The sequence below is a fragment of the Toxotes jaculatrix genome, chromosome 11, assembly GCF_017976425.1.
Source record: "Toxotes jaculatrix isolate fToxJac2 chromosome 11, fToxJac2.pri, whole genome shotgun sequence".
Lineage (NCBI taxonomy): Eukaryota > Metazoa > Chordata > Actinopteri > Toxotidae > Toxotes > Toxotes jaculatrix.
In genome coordinates, this window is record NC_054404.1 from 4,345,471 (window position 1) to 4,361,836 (window position 16,366).

A 16,366-nucleotide genomic window follows, 5' to 3' on the forward strand; every position below is an offset into this window, starting at 1 on the left:
AGTGATGGACAGGCAGAACAAAATGAGGTAAAGGTAATACTATTCAAGAGAGGTGACAGGTACAGTCATTTTGCATGAATGTGTGTGTGAGTGTGTGTGTGTGTGTGTGTGTGTGTGTGTATTTTACAGGACATGTCAATCAGCAGGAAAACGAAGCCGGAGCGGTATGACCGCTGGGCAAGTCTCGCTGTCGAATGATGTGAGTAGGTGTGCTTTTCAGAACATGTGTATGTATGTGTGTGCACTGGTGTATGCAAACGCATATGTGTGTGTGTGTGTGTATGCAAAAGAAACCAGTAGATCACTTGAAGTACCAGTTCAGGTTCGGGGGGGCATGTGGAGGTGAGGAGTTGAAAAGTTCAGGTGTTCAGAGAAAAAAAGCGAGACAAACGTCTTTGCCCCACAACGAAATGTCACAAGAAATGTAAAACTAAAACACTCACAAGTGATACGACAACGAAACACTCGCAGTGAGGATCACAACAACTGCTCTACACAGCAGCTAAGACATCTAACTTTTTCTGAGGCCCTTTTTGTCTTTGTTTTTTGTGAATAAAGTTTTATTATTTGTTGGTGTGAACATTTTGTGCTTCTGAACTGCACTAGTTCATTAAAATCAGGATATTAATTCAGTAGCCAGATAATAGATAATGTAATTCTTAAACATGGGCTGACAGTGTGTCCATGTGGTTGTGTGAGTGCAACAAAGTGAAGGAGAGAAAGACGGACACAGGGAGACGGAGAGATGAGTGGAGGCTCTTCTAAGCAGATGTGTAAACGTCATTAGAGGAGGTAATGGAGGGAAGTGGGGGAAAAACCTACTCCAGCAGAGGTATTTACCCAACGCCTGGAGCAGAAACACAAACACAGCACCAGTAATGACTGAGACAGACGGGAAGAGAGAGACAGAGGAAAGAGATGTGAGTGGAGAATGTGCAATCAGGTCTTTATTAGTCAGAAGATTTGTTGGAAAAGACAAATAGCAAAAGACAGAGAGGCCTCTGCTTTGATTGTCTACAAAATGTTGTAACAATCCAATCCATTAAATGGAAACTAAATTTCCGCATCCAGCCAAGATCCCACTAAACCCGCAAAGGAGGTATTTCACTCCCGTTCAGCTAATAGGCCTAATCCCGGCAAGTGTTTCACTAAAAGCCGAGTGCATCTGCCCTATAGCAACGCCCAGGGGCAGGAAAGGCAATACTTCCAAACCAGCGGCACAATTGCTGGCTGACTTCAAAGAGATTCTCAGGGACTCTGTGCCTCTCCGGTGTCTGTCCCCTGTCACAGCGAAGGTGACACGTGTCACACTGGACGTGGTTTTTGTTTATGTTGTTGGATTTTCTTCTATTATAGCTGTTTGGTTCCCTGTTGTTTGCCCCTCACCTCTTGACCACAAACGCACGTTTAAACGGTAAACACATGCATGGACTCACACACACACACAGACGATATGTCCATTTGTTTGAGACATGCATAAAAAAAAAAAAAAAAAACAGCTCAAACATTTGCATCTAATCACGTCTTTCCATTGACTTTGTGCGCAATTGCAAATCATTTGTATATCAGAAACTACTACACCTTTATGTGGGATCAAAAGGAATGCATCTGCATCGCAGTAAAATACTCACTTCAGGACAAAAACGTCCTGTAGCTATATTTCTAACGGTGCACAAAAGCACCTTGACACATACAGCTCAGTTGAAGTTTTCCACACAACCGCATGTGCACTTTCATGTACACGAAAACACAACCGCACACACACAGACCTGTCAAGGGCTCAGGGGGGATGAGGTCCTTTAAAGTTATTCTCAGATGCACAGAGCGAGATGGACCCTGGCAAAACGAAAGGTCACGATGAACGTCCCCTAGACTTCTCAGCAGTCTTATTTCGCCGTCACATACTCACACACATGCTGTCTGTCACCTCCCAGACGAGGCCATGACACCTCGGACACCTCTCAGCGGGCAGTGCCTCCCTCTGCCTCTCTCTCTCTCTCTCTCTGACAGGTTGACATGGCACAGAGTGGTCGGACGTCGATGGCACTCAGACCAAGAGGTTTGCTCTCTTTGCTGTGACCTCAGAGAAGGATGCTGGTGTCATATCTCCCTTCAACCCCTGCTGAAGTCTAGAAGTAGAAATAAAATCCCTTCTATCATCTACCTGTAGCTCTTCTTCCCTTTACCTGGCAGTTGTCTATCACACTTCATCACTGCGGTATGATCTTCAGTCTGGGGTTTTCTAACTTTCAATGTTTTTAATTTGGGGGGAGAGCAGTGAATTTAATCTAGAGATTTAAACTAATTCTATGACAGCAGCTCACAGTCATGTTGTTGGATTACAGTAACCCAATCTTCATCTAAAACTACTAGAAACAAATGTCTTAAAATTGCTTTGTTTGTCGGTCAAACAACTCAAACGTCCTACAGGCATCTGACTGATAATGGTGTTAAATGAATGTAAGCAAGCACTTACTTCAGTGTCATCTTTGCTCAGTTATGGCAGTGGGTTGGTTAGTTAGCGCGCAGAGTCAAAGGCTTACACAGGGCGCAGAGTAGTTCCACTGAACTCTGTTCACAGTGAGGTCTGAGGATTATTCAGAGTAACTTTTTTTTTAAATGCAGTATTACAATGCTGTGATCAACACAAACGAAATTTCATTTCTTCCACTTCATGCTACATTTAATGTTTTAGATTTGTAAGAATTTCCAGGACCCAGGATTCATGTGACCACACTGGTTATTTTAAGAAGACCTTTCCATCAGTTTCCTTCTCTGTTCCACAATTACCTGCTGAACCAAATGCCAAATGCCATTACAGTTATCTTCAAAATGTGTGTGTATTAACACACACACACACACTGTAAAAGAGACTTGGCGTTAAAGCCTTGATAAACTTTGGCCTTTGTACCACCACCGTTTCCGGACACATTTTCAGCATTTGGGAAAAGTTCTTCCTGTCAGCATGGAGTCTGGTAATTTGTCGTCTGCAGTAAAGGGTCAGTAAAGCTGTTGCTGAGGTCTGAAATCAGCAGAATGGAAGCATGAAATAAGACAACCGTGCGCAGATATATGCACATCCACACAAGTGCACAAACACACACACATCTGGCTATTCTCCATCTGTCAGAAAGCCCAAACATCCAGCCGCGCGTGAAAACAAGCCTTCCCTGCCCAACACTCATCCTTAGAGAGGACAGTCATTGTGGAACTGAACGGCATGGCCTGTGCCCCATGACACACTCACTCACACACTCACACACAGACACACACATACACACAACTGTCCACTAACTTAGACATACTCGCACTGACACACTTCTTGTGTCAACGCTGTGCTCCATTTGTCCCTAAGAAGTTCCTTGTTCACTTCATTTTGTCAGACACAAATACATAGACTGTTTCTTTCTCTCTCTCACACACACACACACACAGAGGGGAAATTCTACAACACTGATTTCTGCTGTTTATTCAGGACAATAGCAGGGCTCTGCCTGTACAGCTGGGTCAAGTCATGTCTTGTCAGACCCTGTATCCTCTTTCCATTGAGCCTGACGCTTGCGAGTACCACAGGTGCCTGAACTGGGCCCCATGTTAAACACATTCACCCTGCAGTTAGACCTGTCTGACGTAAAGAGAACAGGCTCGTCTTTCACATCAAACGACCATACAGCCTCCCCCTACGCCCACAATTCAAACAGAGTTCACTTCGTTTGGGTAAATGGTTACAGTTGACAGTGGGAAGTAAGAAAAAAATGCAAAACACTGGCCAGAAAATACAATTGAGAATTCCAAGATTTCATCCAACTCACTTCTCCCCCTTTCTTGTACTTAGACTTTCTCACATATTATTGTGCATTAAAAAATTGTCAATCAAATATCATTAGTCTCAGTTGTGAAAGGAATATTTAGTTACGTCTACCGTCCATCTGCTGTGAGTCTCACAATCAGATTTCTTACTATAGTTTCTTGTAATGCCCTATAAGTACAACAGAACTGTCCCCGTAGACTTGTGCCATCTTGACAATATCCTATGGCTTTCCTTTCAGTCGCTATGCCATCTGTACATTTAGTCATCCTCATTAGCGGCTCTGTGTGACAAGCACTTGAGAGAGCTTAGCAGTTAAAACAACACATCACAGTAAAACATCATCTGGGAGGGTGGAGGCCAGTGGCTCACACCGGGGAAGCGAGTCTGACACATGATGCGCAACTGTTGGTTTAAAAGCTTCCGTGTGCTGCTATTGTAAATCTCACACCTTACAGGCTGCAAACGAAGGTGAACCGAGCACACAGAAATGCGTTTGCAAACAAATGTAGCTCACGTCCGAATCAGTTAATGAACAGTAGAGTAGATACTGAGGGGTCTGTATCATCGCTCATTGCAGCATCAAGCTAGCTGTGTGAAGCTCTCCAGCTTTGTGTGATGACAATCGGAGACAGTTCAGATGAATTAGTGTTTGACCACTGTGACACATTTTCCCACCGCCATTCTCTTTAATGTGTGACAGGCCCCTCACCACCACCACCCTCTCTTCTCTCCTATACATGTACCAAGGCTTAACGTCGTCTGGGCGGGGCGATCCCACCGGCTCACTGTCGGCACGGCAACGAGCGCTATCCTAGCTAACATCTGCTTCACGACCCGGGGCCACTCAGAAAGGGCCTTAATCCCCACACAGCCATGTTGTGTGGGGGAAAACATTCTTTCCTTTTAGTGAGTGCAGACAAACAGGGACAAGCAGCGTCGCTGGTAACCTGCGGGCAACCGGCCTCTTGGAAGGACCGGGAATGTTGTCACTTACGTCCCCCCCCAATTGTGCCACGGCCCATTATGGCTGTGCAGAGGGGTGTGACCGCCAGCATCGGCAGCGAGTTGCCGTCGCTGGTCCAGTTGGATGGATTTGGGTTTTGAGGTTAATGAAAGGTGGTGCGAGCGGGCTAGGTGGGCTGGGTCAGGGGGAGTTTGTCAGCCGGCCTGGTGGTGCTAAAACGACAGCTGCATTGAATTAAAAAAAAAAAAAAAAGAAAGAAAGAAAAAACAAAACATGAACCACCTTCCACCCTCTCCAATGTGAGTTTGCTGCCACATTAGCTGGCAGTGGATCCAGGACACTGTTGCTGCCGCATTTATGGTCATCCTTCAGTGAGTTTTTGGGGGAAAAAAAAGTATGTTTGTTGCTGTCAACAGCACAGGGAATGGAGAATGAGCTTTCAGTTAGGGCAGAAGCAGAATGGCAACATGTGGCAGTTTGGTGCCCCCTTGTGGCCCCAGGTGCTGTGGGCGCAAACAAACATGCTCACACAGAAAAAAAAAGGACCAATTGAAGACACTCAGATACTCACACGAAGAAACATTCAAAGTCATAACACGAAAAGTGAATAACTGCTCTCCTCTCCGAAACAAGCTGAGCCATGATCCTTCATATTGCTGTTCCTGATAAAGATCTTCTTTGGCAGAGACATACAAAGGAAATGAAGACACAAGTCCCATCAATCAGTCCATCAACTGCTATGAAATATGTACTTGTCTTAATATGGAGTTTGATTCCATCAAACCCATTTCACGGACCATTTCCCTATGCAAACACCTCAGGGAGAAAGACAGGAAGAGGGAGAGTGGAGGAGCATAGGTGAAGCTCACTCAAAGGAAAAAACCCACCTCTGAGGATAGCTCGGTGTGTGTATATTATGAGATTTAATTGAATAGTTCTGCATCAGTGCCAAGATGTTACTTGCTGTATTTGCAGGGGTCTGTGTTCTTTCTGATTGAGTGCTTTTCCCTCCCACAGCAAGTCAACACTTGGCCAGAAACAAAGTCCTGCTCAGGTTTCAATCACACACAATCAGTGAGTGAGAAACTCACAGAGGTAGTAGGTACATCGAGGCAGATTGGAAACATTCATACGCCTCCAGGCCTTGTCCTAAAAGTGCCAAAGCTACACAATGACAACAGCTCAAATGGATCTGCAGGCTATTTCTGGAAGCAACCAATCCATGATGTCTCATCTAAGGAAAGGGTTATTTGGAAGATGTGCTCTGCTTAGCCTGAAACAAAAATGAGACTAAAATATCTTCAGCACATAAAGACAATTATTAAAAGGTAAGTCGTATACAATATACTGAGTGATCAGGCGGAACTTTGGTCATACACAAATTAAATAACAATGAACAAAGAACTAACCCACATCATTCAACTAGATGGTTAAGAATTTGGGTTCATACAAACCCAGCCAGTTCTAGATAGATTAGGCTTTTATGAGCACCATGAGTGGTAGCACAGAAATTCTCACAAAGGCTGCATTGCTAAAATAATAATGGGCTTAAAGACGAGAGATGAACTCACTTTTTGAAGTTAACCACTTCCCCAGTGGTTTGTCCTTTATTTAAATCATCACAGAAATACCCTCAAAAGGGAGACAGAATGTTTTTTTGTGCTAGATAATTTATTTCCCTATGATTTTCAATAGCACAAACACGGTCCATTGTTTTGTGTATTTCTCTTTCGTGTAATTTCTTCTTTTGTTAAACAAAGCAAAATGGTGTCAAAATAACTTGATTTCACCTGGTTACCAGGTTTCAGAGTGAACTCACAACTCTCCAGTCATAAGCCCAATTCTTGAAGCCAAGACTACTGCTACAGCAACAAGTGTTTTTGGAGAGTCTTCACCATGAACCCATCAACACCAGTTTCTCAGTACTATGTAAAGTGAAATCCAAGATTGACTGCGGTTAACTACAGGCATACACTGACACCTAGTGTATCATTACGGTTATTGCAATTAAAAGTAAATGACACGACGGGGCCATGTAGGTTCATTTTAAACAACACCGCTACTGTCTGCTGTACAGTGTAGATAAAATGGGGGACAAAAATCATCTGCTCTATCTCATCTAAAGCTTCATCAACTAATCTAAGACAGGAACATGACACTGCTAAGACACAGATATGCCACAAAGTAAGCAGGGCGATGGCACAGGGGTACAGAAGTTGAATAAGATGCAAGATAGTAGTGACAATGATGTAATTATCCACTATGTTTGTGTGTTGTTTTTCTGTTTATGTGTGTGCTCGTGTGAATGCAACCTGCTATCTCGGTGTCTGCTGGTACACTGTGAGTGCTATTTGGTCTAGCGAGGGAGATAAGAGGGCGATACTGAGGCCGGTGTGTGTGCTGGCTATCTGCCTCCCAGCTGCCGACGAAGCGGGGTCACTCAGGTGCACTCTGCGGGGACAAGTGGAGGAGCAGAACAGGAGCAGATAAAGTGAGAGAGGACAGAAAGGGTGGAGATGAAGGAGGTGAAATGACGAGGGAACAAAAGAGGAGGAGGAGATGGAGTGGACAAAGGACAGCGAGAGGGGTCAGCAGAGGAGAAAGACACTGCGCAGACAGAGAGACGTGCTGATGTTCATGCTGCTGTGCAACATCGTCAGAGTGCACTCTGCATACGTGCACGTGAAGACATAAAATCCAGGCGTAGGCACAGACACTCCATGTGCATAAGTGTATAAATGTGTACGTGCGTGTGTGTGCGTACCACAGGATTTGTGCATGTGTGAACTTTCCCACTCTCCTCGCTTCTGTGGGGCTCCGGTTCTTGCACTGTGGGTGGGACAAAGCACCCACAATACCAACTGTTTTCACAGCACACACACAGAGGATCAGGCCGGCGTGGCAAACTGGCACCAGATATTATCATGTGTGCCGCTGCTGTTTTTGGTTTCACTCTGATTTCCCTTTTTCAAAGACGAAGTATGCCTAATCCCTCATGTCAACCTGACTGTGGAGACTGCCGGAGAAGAAAATAAACACTGGAGTCTAACTTGTCAAATAACATTCACAGCAACAACAGACTCTTTCCAATGAGTGCTTATGTAAAGTCATGACTGTCACAAGTTCTGTGATAAATTAAGGGGATTTTAGGTGATTTTGATTGCTATGCACGTTCATGGCTGTAGCTGATACAGAACTCACTGAAAGGCTAAGGATAATGAGACAATATTCTGACAGAGGAAAGGTAGCCCTAAATCAGCTGATCCAATCCCAGATATGAAACTGCAATGTAAAGGCAGCTATAAAGAGAAGTATAAAGAGCGATCAATACTTAAATGATCCTGTACATGGAAGTATAACAGAATGAAATGTAATCAAATGGCTTTAACAAAAGATTAACCTTAAGGCCCCTGTGTTCTTTTAATCTTTCCTCACTCTGAGATGCTTCTGCTCCTGATATCTTTTGCTGCTCTGGACTAGACCTTTTGAAGGGTTCCCAGATTTAATTCCAGGATTTAAATCTGAAAATAATAATCTATAATTTCATGTCCAATATTCACTGTCCTTTTAGTTCTGGGTTGGTCTCCACCAATGTCAATGTGAAATATCTCTGGGCAGTGGACAAAAAGTTTCACTGACTCTGGAAATGCAGCACGTGAGTTAAACCAAAAACGATGATGATGATCAAAAGAAGACCACCGCAGACCACAGCATTTTTCAAGACCCTGCCAATCAATGGTATACACCCACAATGTGATCCAACAGACAGCTGTGAGCACCTGTTTGTCTCACACTGACACCCATGACAACCGTAAGCACATGCCACACAGAGGGGTAGAAATGTAACTGGAGCTGAGAGGAACACTGCCAGGATGCGGCAGCTGCTTCAAACAGCTCTGAATCCAGCTATCACTCGCAGAGGCTTTTGAGAAGGGAAGTTTCCGTGTCAGCCCCTGTCACCAGCAGATGGAGACACAAAAAGCAAAGCCAGTTTTGGGCTTTGGACGAAGAATTGGTGGTGGCTCATGTTCATTTTATGCTGTTAGATTGAAAGATAGAACTGCAGGATGTTTTTTTTTGTAAGCCTCCCTGAATAAGATCTCAACTGGCCAATTGCTGCGTAAAGACGCGGACATGCTTGTCGGATTGTGGGTTTTGGAAAGTGTCAGAAATGATTAGTCCGAGCTCCCTACAGTTAGGATCTCAGAGAGGTGCAGAGGCAGGTTTGTCAGTCTGACTACACAACCTTGCTGTCTACAAATAACCCCAAATATTATTCCTAGACAGTCAATACAAAAATAAAAAAAAACTGAACCAAAATAGAAAATCATGCTCATGCAACAAACGCCAACCTTGAAAAAAAAGATCAGTTTCAACCATCATCATTTGGCACAGTGTTCAAACCCCGCAGACAGCCAGCCAAGCTAGCATACAGTGACATCACAGTCTGATACCAGCCAGGTGTAACACCGTCTCCTTTGCTTTCATTCAAGTCATGTAATGAGCCTGTAATGAGGCCATGAAATATTGATGACCACACTCACCTAACACTGGGCCTCTACTGGGTCCTCTCAACTAAAAACAAGATAGTAGAAAGAAACACTGTACACCTCGTTTCCTGAAGAACCATAGATCAGCAGAAAAGAACTGATCAAAATCTCTATATCCTGACAGTTTTTGTGATACATGTCCACAATGAAAGTTCAACTACTTACAATGATGGCACTAAAGACCAAGAAAAGCAGCCAGCTGTCACACATGAGAACCTGGAACAATCAAAATGACTTAAAAGTTAAATTAAAAACCAAATAGTTCAAGTTCAAGAGGCATTTAAATGAAGTCAAGGCAGGTATCTGTCAAGCCCCCCCACACACACACACACACACGAAGGGGAGAAAGAAATGAGACAGGTTACAACTTACCTTGATAATCTCACTGAAGTTGGACTGTAAAAGTTTTTGTGCTCTCTCCTTCCCCGATCAGCTTCAGTGTTTTTATAACTTCACGTTATGGTAACTGTAAAACTTAACATATGCTTTTCACTGTAAATATTTATAACCAGCCAGTTTGCTATGATTTGGACGACGTGCGAACGCCATTAGTCGCTGTTCGCTCCCTGCAGTTAGCATTATACAAACTTAGCAACCGGCTTTGCACTGAAAACAGTTATGCTTAACCAGTTTCATATCACATGGACAGAGTTTGTTAACACCGTTAGTCGCCGTTCGGTTAATCTAATCTCACATTTTGGTCTTCTGTCTATATTTCAAACAAGCAGCTAAGCTAAAGTAACTAACAAACCGTGCTCTAAGCGTTGGCTAGCTGTCTGCTGCTCCTGGATACAGGTCGCTAGGCAACTACAAGCGGTACCTTAAAGGCTATGCTAACCAGCTAGCTCATTAGCCTGTGTGTTTCCCGTGAAACAGTGTTATCATGTAAACACCCGTTTGTACAGTTTAAGAAGTAGCAATATCACAGATAGCTACGCTTCGTTTAACAATCCACTGAATAACTTCTTGAGACTAATTTGTTCTTTTCAGTGAAGGACTACATCGACTGTCGTAAACTACAACTCCCCGGGTCCTCAGTCTGCCGTATGACAGTCACAAGTGTCGCAATTACCTGAGGACTTAAATAGGAGTGACCTCCGGGTTGAGGGAGAGGTGGGAGAGAGAGAAGTCCTGACTACTGTGCGAACATGGTGAGTAGAGCTGACGGATCTATTTTATCAATTATTATATCTATATAATATCTATATCTTCAACTACCGTTTAAACTGCGGTGGTTCTGTTTGATGCAATAAGCAATTCATAAAGTTTTGCAAAGTTCGTTAAAATTAGCAAAATGATTTTTAGCCAAACTCATAGTCTGGCTCGCCGCATGACTTAACTAAACCCATGGGCCTCACATGTTTATTTAAAACTTAAGTCAGTCCTCATGTCAAACGCATACAAAGCTATTTTAATTCGCTTCTTAGCTAGCTTGGTCATTTTGGGCATTGAATGAGCGCTGGCGAGTGAATGGTGAAGATGGCGATGAACTTGATAACCTAAGTATACCCTGGTGCTGTTATGTAATAGTCCTGTATGGAAGGCACAGAGTCTATTTTTGAATTGACCCCCCTGCTTAGTAAATCTTGTAGACAAGAATAGGACGCCCAACCCGTTTGTGTTCAACAATGAAACTGTCACTTTCATACCTGTCCTCCCACTGAAATCAATGCTAATAATACTAACAGCACTGTTCTTTGACTTGTGTCCTGCAGTCTGAGCCAATTAGAGTTCTGGTGACCGGCGCTGCTGGGCAGATTGCCTATTCCCTGTTGTTCAGCATTGCCAAGGGAGATGTCTTTGGCAAAGATCAGGTAAGGAAGGGCTTTGTCTTGCTCACGTAACACACTCAATTACCTTATATTATTAAGCAGTGACAGCCCTCAGTAAACAGCTGCAAGTGTCACAAGTTTTCCAGGTCATACTTTGGGGTGACACTGAACAGATGTTGCCCTTGTGGGAACTGATCAGATTGCACTTGCTCGTCCACACACCCTGGGACGAGTCAGGATTGTCCTTGGAGTCGATGAAATGGATCTTGTGCCAAGAGTCTTAGGCCAACTTTAAAACCACTTGATCCATTTGGCACGTGCCGTAGACAGTGAGCCACATGGCTTAGGCCTTCGCACTCTGTTCCAGAGACAACTAAGCCCCCCTCCCGCTGAAATGTCATTATACATTATTATTTCACTTCAGTTCAGCATGTTTCATTCATCTCATACCATTCATCCCACTGCCTACTTCCTTCCCTCCTCCGTCTGCCAGCCAATCATCTTGCTCCTTCTGGACATTACCCCCATGTTACCAGTCCTGGAAGGTGTTGTCATGGAGCTTCAGGACTGTGCCCTCCCACTTCTGAGAGGTAACCATTTAAGGGTAGGGAAAGATGAGGGAGAGAAAAGGAAAGATAATTGATATCTGTCTTATATGTCGTTCATACACTGGTATTAAAACATCAGTATTCTTTAAACACATAATTTATGGGTTTTACTTTGCAATTTGCTTTTGTAGGAACTATGTGGAGTTTAACTGAATTATTATAGACTGAAAATCAGTGAGGCAGGATTGTGTTTTTCTCTTAAAACAGGTGCATTCTATTCATATTCAAGAAGAATATGAATGTGTTGTAGATGATTCTGTTGCTTTTGATACTGTCATTTTTGTGCACAGCATACGCTGTTAATAATGTAACACTCTTACTATGACAAATAATAATAACTGTTTTATTTAAAGTGCTTTACATTTATGAATGCATGCAGTCTCTGCACGGCGGGCCCCAAGGAAGAATGAATCTCTACTCCAACAGTTCTAATGTAATGCTCTGCTCATTGCTACTGAGGAAACACACACTTAGAATGGAAGGAGACAGGGCTCTATTGTTCAAGCCTCAGACAACTATGCATCTCTCCTGAATCCTGGCAGAGATGGAATGAATTTTCCTTGGTTCGGAAATGTGATCAAATGCTTTTACGCCAGGGACCAAATATTTATCACTATAGGAATTTTGGAACGACTCAGACTTTTTTCCTTGATGAATATGGGCCCTTTTTTCCATTAGGTTTTTTTGGTGTCATCACTGTAACCGCTGTCATGACATCAGTCGTGAGGCGCCATTATGTGTCATCTCCATTGTGACCTGGAATTTTTCCTTTGAAATGGTGCCGTCCTTTGCTTTGTTTAGACAGGGGCTGTGAGAGGCCCCTGTATTAACCAACTGTGCTGCAAAGACAACGCTTCATGCGCTGAGATGGGCCCAGCCTTACAGTACAATACTGGTCGCACATGGGACCATGAGATAACGCCAATATACATAATACTACATGGACTGAAAGGACACAAGCTGTGTGCTCTGGTGAAGTTGCTTTAGAAAGTTATGAACAACTTTGTCATTCACTTAACCTTTATCAGGAATTCTAACGTTTTTAGGTGGAAATATGTCAAAGAAACAAATATGGCATATAAACATATTCAGTCAACACCAGTAATTAATTAAATTTCTACTTTCATAGACATTGTCCCTACTGACAAGGAGGAGGTGGCCTTCAAGGACCTGGATGCAGCCATTTTGGTGGGCTCCATGCCCAGGAAGGAGGGCATGGAGAGGAAAGACCTGCTGAAAGCCAATGTGGCCATCTTCAAGAGCCAGGGAGCCGCCCTGGAGAAGTACGCCAAGAAGACCGTCAAGGTAGTGACACAGGATCTAGGTTATAAACATATTTACCTCATATTAGCAACCTGCTACAGGAGTGCAAGTTTACTTTCTAATGCTTATCCAAATAATCCTCTGTATTATTAGAAATAAACAAGGTTGCTTTTTGGCTCCACTCTGTTAAGATGTAAAATCTACAGGGTGGAGTTTGGCATTTAGTTTTAATGTTTCAGGTTAGGCTAAGGGGCTGAGGAACACATCATGTCGATGATTGTCCTCACAAAGACAGAAGCACAGACGTTTGTGTGTGTGTTTTCAGGTGCTGGTTGTGGGAAATCCTGCCAACACCAACTGTCTGATTGCAGCCAAATCAGCTCCCTCCATCCCCAAAGAGAACTTCTCCTGCCTCACCCGTCTGGACCACAACAGGGCTCGCTCTCAGGTGCGCTTCTTTAGACACCTCCAACTCTTTTCACACTCGACACCACTGCACACTGACACTAAACCTATATCAGCCACATTGTCAGCCTCATGTTTCTTTTTCCATTTCTTTCTGTCCTGTAGGTGGCGATGCGCTGTGGCGTTCCTGCCACCCATGTGAGGAATGTGATCATCTGGGGCAACCACTCATCCACCCAGTACCCAGATGTGCACCACTGCTTTGTCAACATGTCCGGTAGTGAGCTCGCCTGCTTCGATGCAGTCAAGGATGATGCCTGGCTCAAAGGAGATTTCATTGCTGTGAGCTTATTTGAATCTATTGGATTATGAGAAACATTTTACATTTATATACAGTTCCTGTGTCAGCTGCTCAAACAGAAGTAGCTGAAATTAGATGTTTCACAAATATAGTGTCAGCCTTCAGCCTTTATCCCAAAACCTTGATAAATAGAACCAAAACTAGCTGTACAAGTCAGTAACTCAGGCTAGCCCTGTAAGCTCAGTTCTTTGGCTCACATTTCCATTAGACCTTTACTGCACTTTCATTTAATGGTTCACATTCCTGTGTTGCAGACAGTGCAGCAAAGAGGTGCTGCAGTCATCAAGGCCAGGAAGCTGTCCAGTGCCATGTCTGCAGCCAAGGCCATCTGTGACCACATGAGAGACATCTGGACAGGCACCCCCGAGGTAAATACCATGCCTATTTATGCTGTAGCTCTGACATTGGGAATGTCTCTCTGTTGCTGCAATGACACATTAAGTTGTTTTTTTTTCAGGTTGTTACTCAATTCCACTGACTGTGTATACATTTACAGTCAACAATCTTAGAAATTAAAATTATAGTTGTTATATTATGGCATGTATTTTAACTTTTTCTCACAGGTCACATATAGCTCTGATTTTTTTAAATTTTACTGTTTTTGGAATAAGCAACGTATTTCAGTAGTGCATATTTAACTAGTTTCTCTTTTTCAGGGTGAGTTCACCTCAATGGGCATTTACTCCTCTGGCAACTCCTATGGAGTCCCAGACGACCTCATCTACTCATTCCCTGTCCAAATCAAGGTGAGACTGATCTAACCTTGTGTTCTGAATACAGGTAGTTGATTTCTAGATGTAGCTGGTGATCAGGACAGAAATGTGCTTTGTCATACCTGCAACCACACCTAACAGTGATGTCACAGAGTCCTGTGTCAATTAAAAAAACCCAGGTGAGAAGTTAAACCACTGGAGGTCAAAAAGTTTTTCCTTTGGATGAAGTAGGAAATAGGAAGGTCTAGAAGAATGTTTGTTAGCTTGTTAGCATACATTCCAACTCATGAAAGTATGTTGTTTCCTCAGGACAAGAGCTGGAAGATTGTGGATGGCCTGGCCATCAATGATTTTTCACGATCAAAGATGGAAGCCACAGCAGCAGAGCTGATAGAGGAGAGAGACACAGCTGTGGCTTTCCTGGGAGTATGACTAGACCCAGCAGGGCCACCCTACCCGCACTTAGACAGCCCCAAAACTCCAGACGCACGCCTGTGAGAAAACACTCCACCATCCCTTGCATTACTGTATGTTTGTGTGTGCGAGAGAGAGTTAAGTGTTTATGAGTGTAAAGTTGGATTTATACTTGTGTGTTGGAAGGCTGTGTCGTAAAAACAAAGAGCCTGTGCACACAGCCACCAGTGCTAAGGTGCACCCTTTTCAGAATTGACAGCAGCTACAGACATACCACATGGAGACAGTGATTGGCTGGCTTGCGTTGCTTGTACTTTCTTTCACAAGTTTCTGGCGATGGTATGGTGTTGATGGTGAAGACAACATTAAACGAGTCATGTCCTTTTCAGAATCAACCGACATATTCTGCGATGTTCTTGTTCTGATTCCCTCTGTGTATCATGAAATGGGGAGAAAAAAAGAATGTAAGCAAAGGTTTACTTTGGATATACATGATTGTGTGGCATTAGTCTCCAAATCAGTAGGCACACGTACATCATGACGCACAAGTATAACTTCACCTTGAGTATTCAATATATACTGAAAGTCCACCAAATTTGTTACCAGCTATTTTCCAATAACTTTTCTCTGGGGTTAAGTGAATGGATGGTTGTTACATATATAGTCAGTGATGCACTAAGTCCTCAAACACTGGAATGGATAACTTTAAAGCTGAAACAATAAAAAACTGAACAATGTAGTTGTGTTTTGAATGGTGTTAAATTTCTTTTCCAAGTGTGTTTCTCATCTTACAGGCAAACAAATGGGCACAGAGCAGTTTTCCACCACCAGTAGAGTGTAGTGTAGTAGTGTAGTTTTACAAGTATGGTGAAACACCCCCTATATGTTTAGTGTTGCTTTTATTCATCGGAATTTTATTTCCTTATGAATAAAATAGGTTGTTTTAAGGTTGTATTTGAGGGCAGGTGTAATTTTTCCCATTAGTAATCTGGACCTAGCAGAAGTATAACATATAGATTATGTTAATGCTCATTTATCAAAAATTGCTGTCATACACACATGATTATTATTACAAGGTTGTGTTTGTGAAAATGTATGCAAAAGAACTGATCCAAATTATAAAAGGGAAAACTTAATCTTTTATTGGGGAGGCCAGATATTGCCCACACTGTACAATTTGCCTACCACTGCATTGGCAATTGAACTACAGTGCAATGTCACAGTTTCACCAGGCAGGGGCAGTATTCTCCTGTAGTAGTTCTACATTTCAGTAGTAGTAACGATTATGTAACTCTGTAATTAGTTAAATTTACAGTGTCATTGTTGATTTAAAAATAAATACATAAATAGATGTCAATAATTGAGAGGGGAAAATCTACCAAGACATTTGAAGGTGTCACTTGGGCCATTTCTCACAATTTTCAGAATTTGCTGAAGTTTTACAAGCAAAACAATCGATTCATTGAGACAAATAGTCTCAGATTAATCCACAATGAAAATAGTGA

General features: G+C 42.9%; 2 protein-coding genes across 6 annotated transcripts in view; one reads left to right on the forward strand and one right to left on the reverse strand.

Annotated features, from left to right (window-relative positions):
- LOC121189675 (WD repeat containing planar cell polarity effector) overlaps nt 1-11,675 on the reverse strand; it is a 65,963-nt gene extending 54,288 nt beyond the window's left edge. For 3 of the 5 annotated variants that reach the window (XR_005894900.1, XM_041050044.1, XM_041050041.1), the window contains exon 1: nt 9,698-10,165. The gene's annotated coding sequence lies outside the window, so the exon portion shown is untranslated. Of the gene's footprint in view, nt 1-9,697; nt 10,166-11,547 lie in introns of those variants that run through there. The other 2 variants (XM_041050043.1, XM_041050042.1) reach the window with 1 other exon arrangement.
- Nucleotides 10,438-15,600, forward strand: mdh1ab (malate dehydrogenase 1Ab, NAD (soluble)). The gene is made up of 9 exons (XM_041050055.1): nt 10,438-10,476; nt 11,041-11,139; nt 11,591-11,687; nt 12,835-13,010; nt 13,294-13,416; nt 13,539-13,715; nt 13,989-14,102; nt 14,391-14,480; nt 14,757-15,600. Exons 1-9 carry the CDS (start codon nt 10,474-10,476, stop codon nt 14,877-14,879), a joined length of 1,002 nt encoding a protein of 333 aa, XP_040905989.1. The 5' UTR covers nt 10,438-10,473; the 3' UTR covers nt 14,880-15,600.
- The last annotated feature ends 766 nt before the right edge of the window (nt 15,601-16,366 follow it).

What these genes read in the sequence shown, in the direction of transcription:
- mdh1ab (XM_041050055.1), top strand. An exon ending in ACGCCAAGAAGACCGTCAAG is followed by an intron (nt 13,011 to 13,293) that starts GTAGTGACACAG and finishes GTGTGTTTTCAG; the next exon opens with GTGCTGGTTGTGGGAAATCC. An exon ending in TCAAAGGAGATTTCATTGCT is followed by an intron (nt 13,716 to 13,988) that starts GTGAGCTTATTT and finishes CCTGTGTTGCAG; the next exon opens with ACAGTGCAGCAAAGAGGTGC.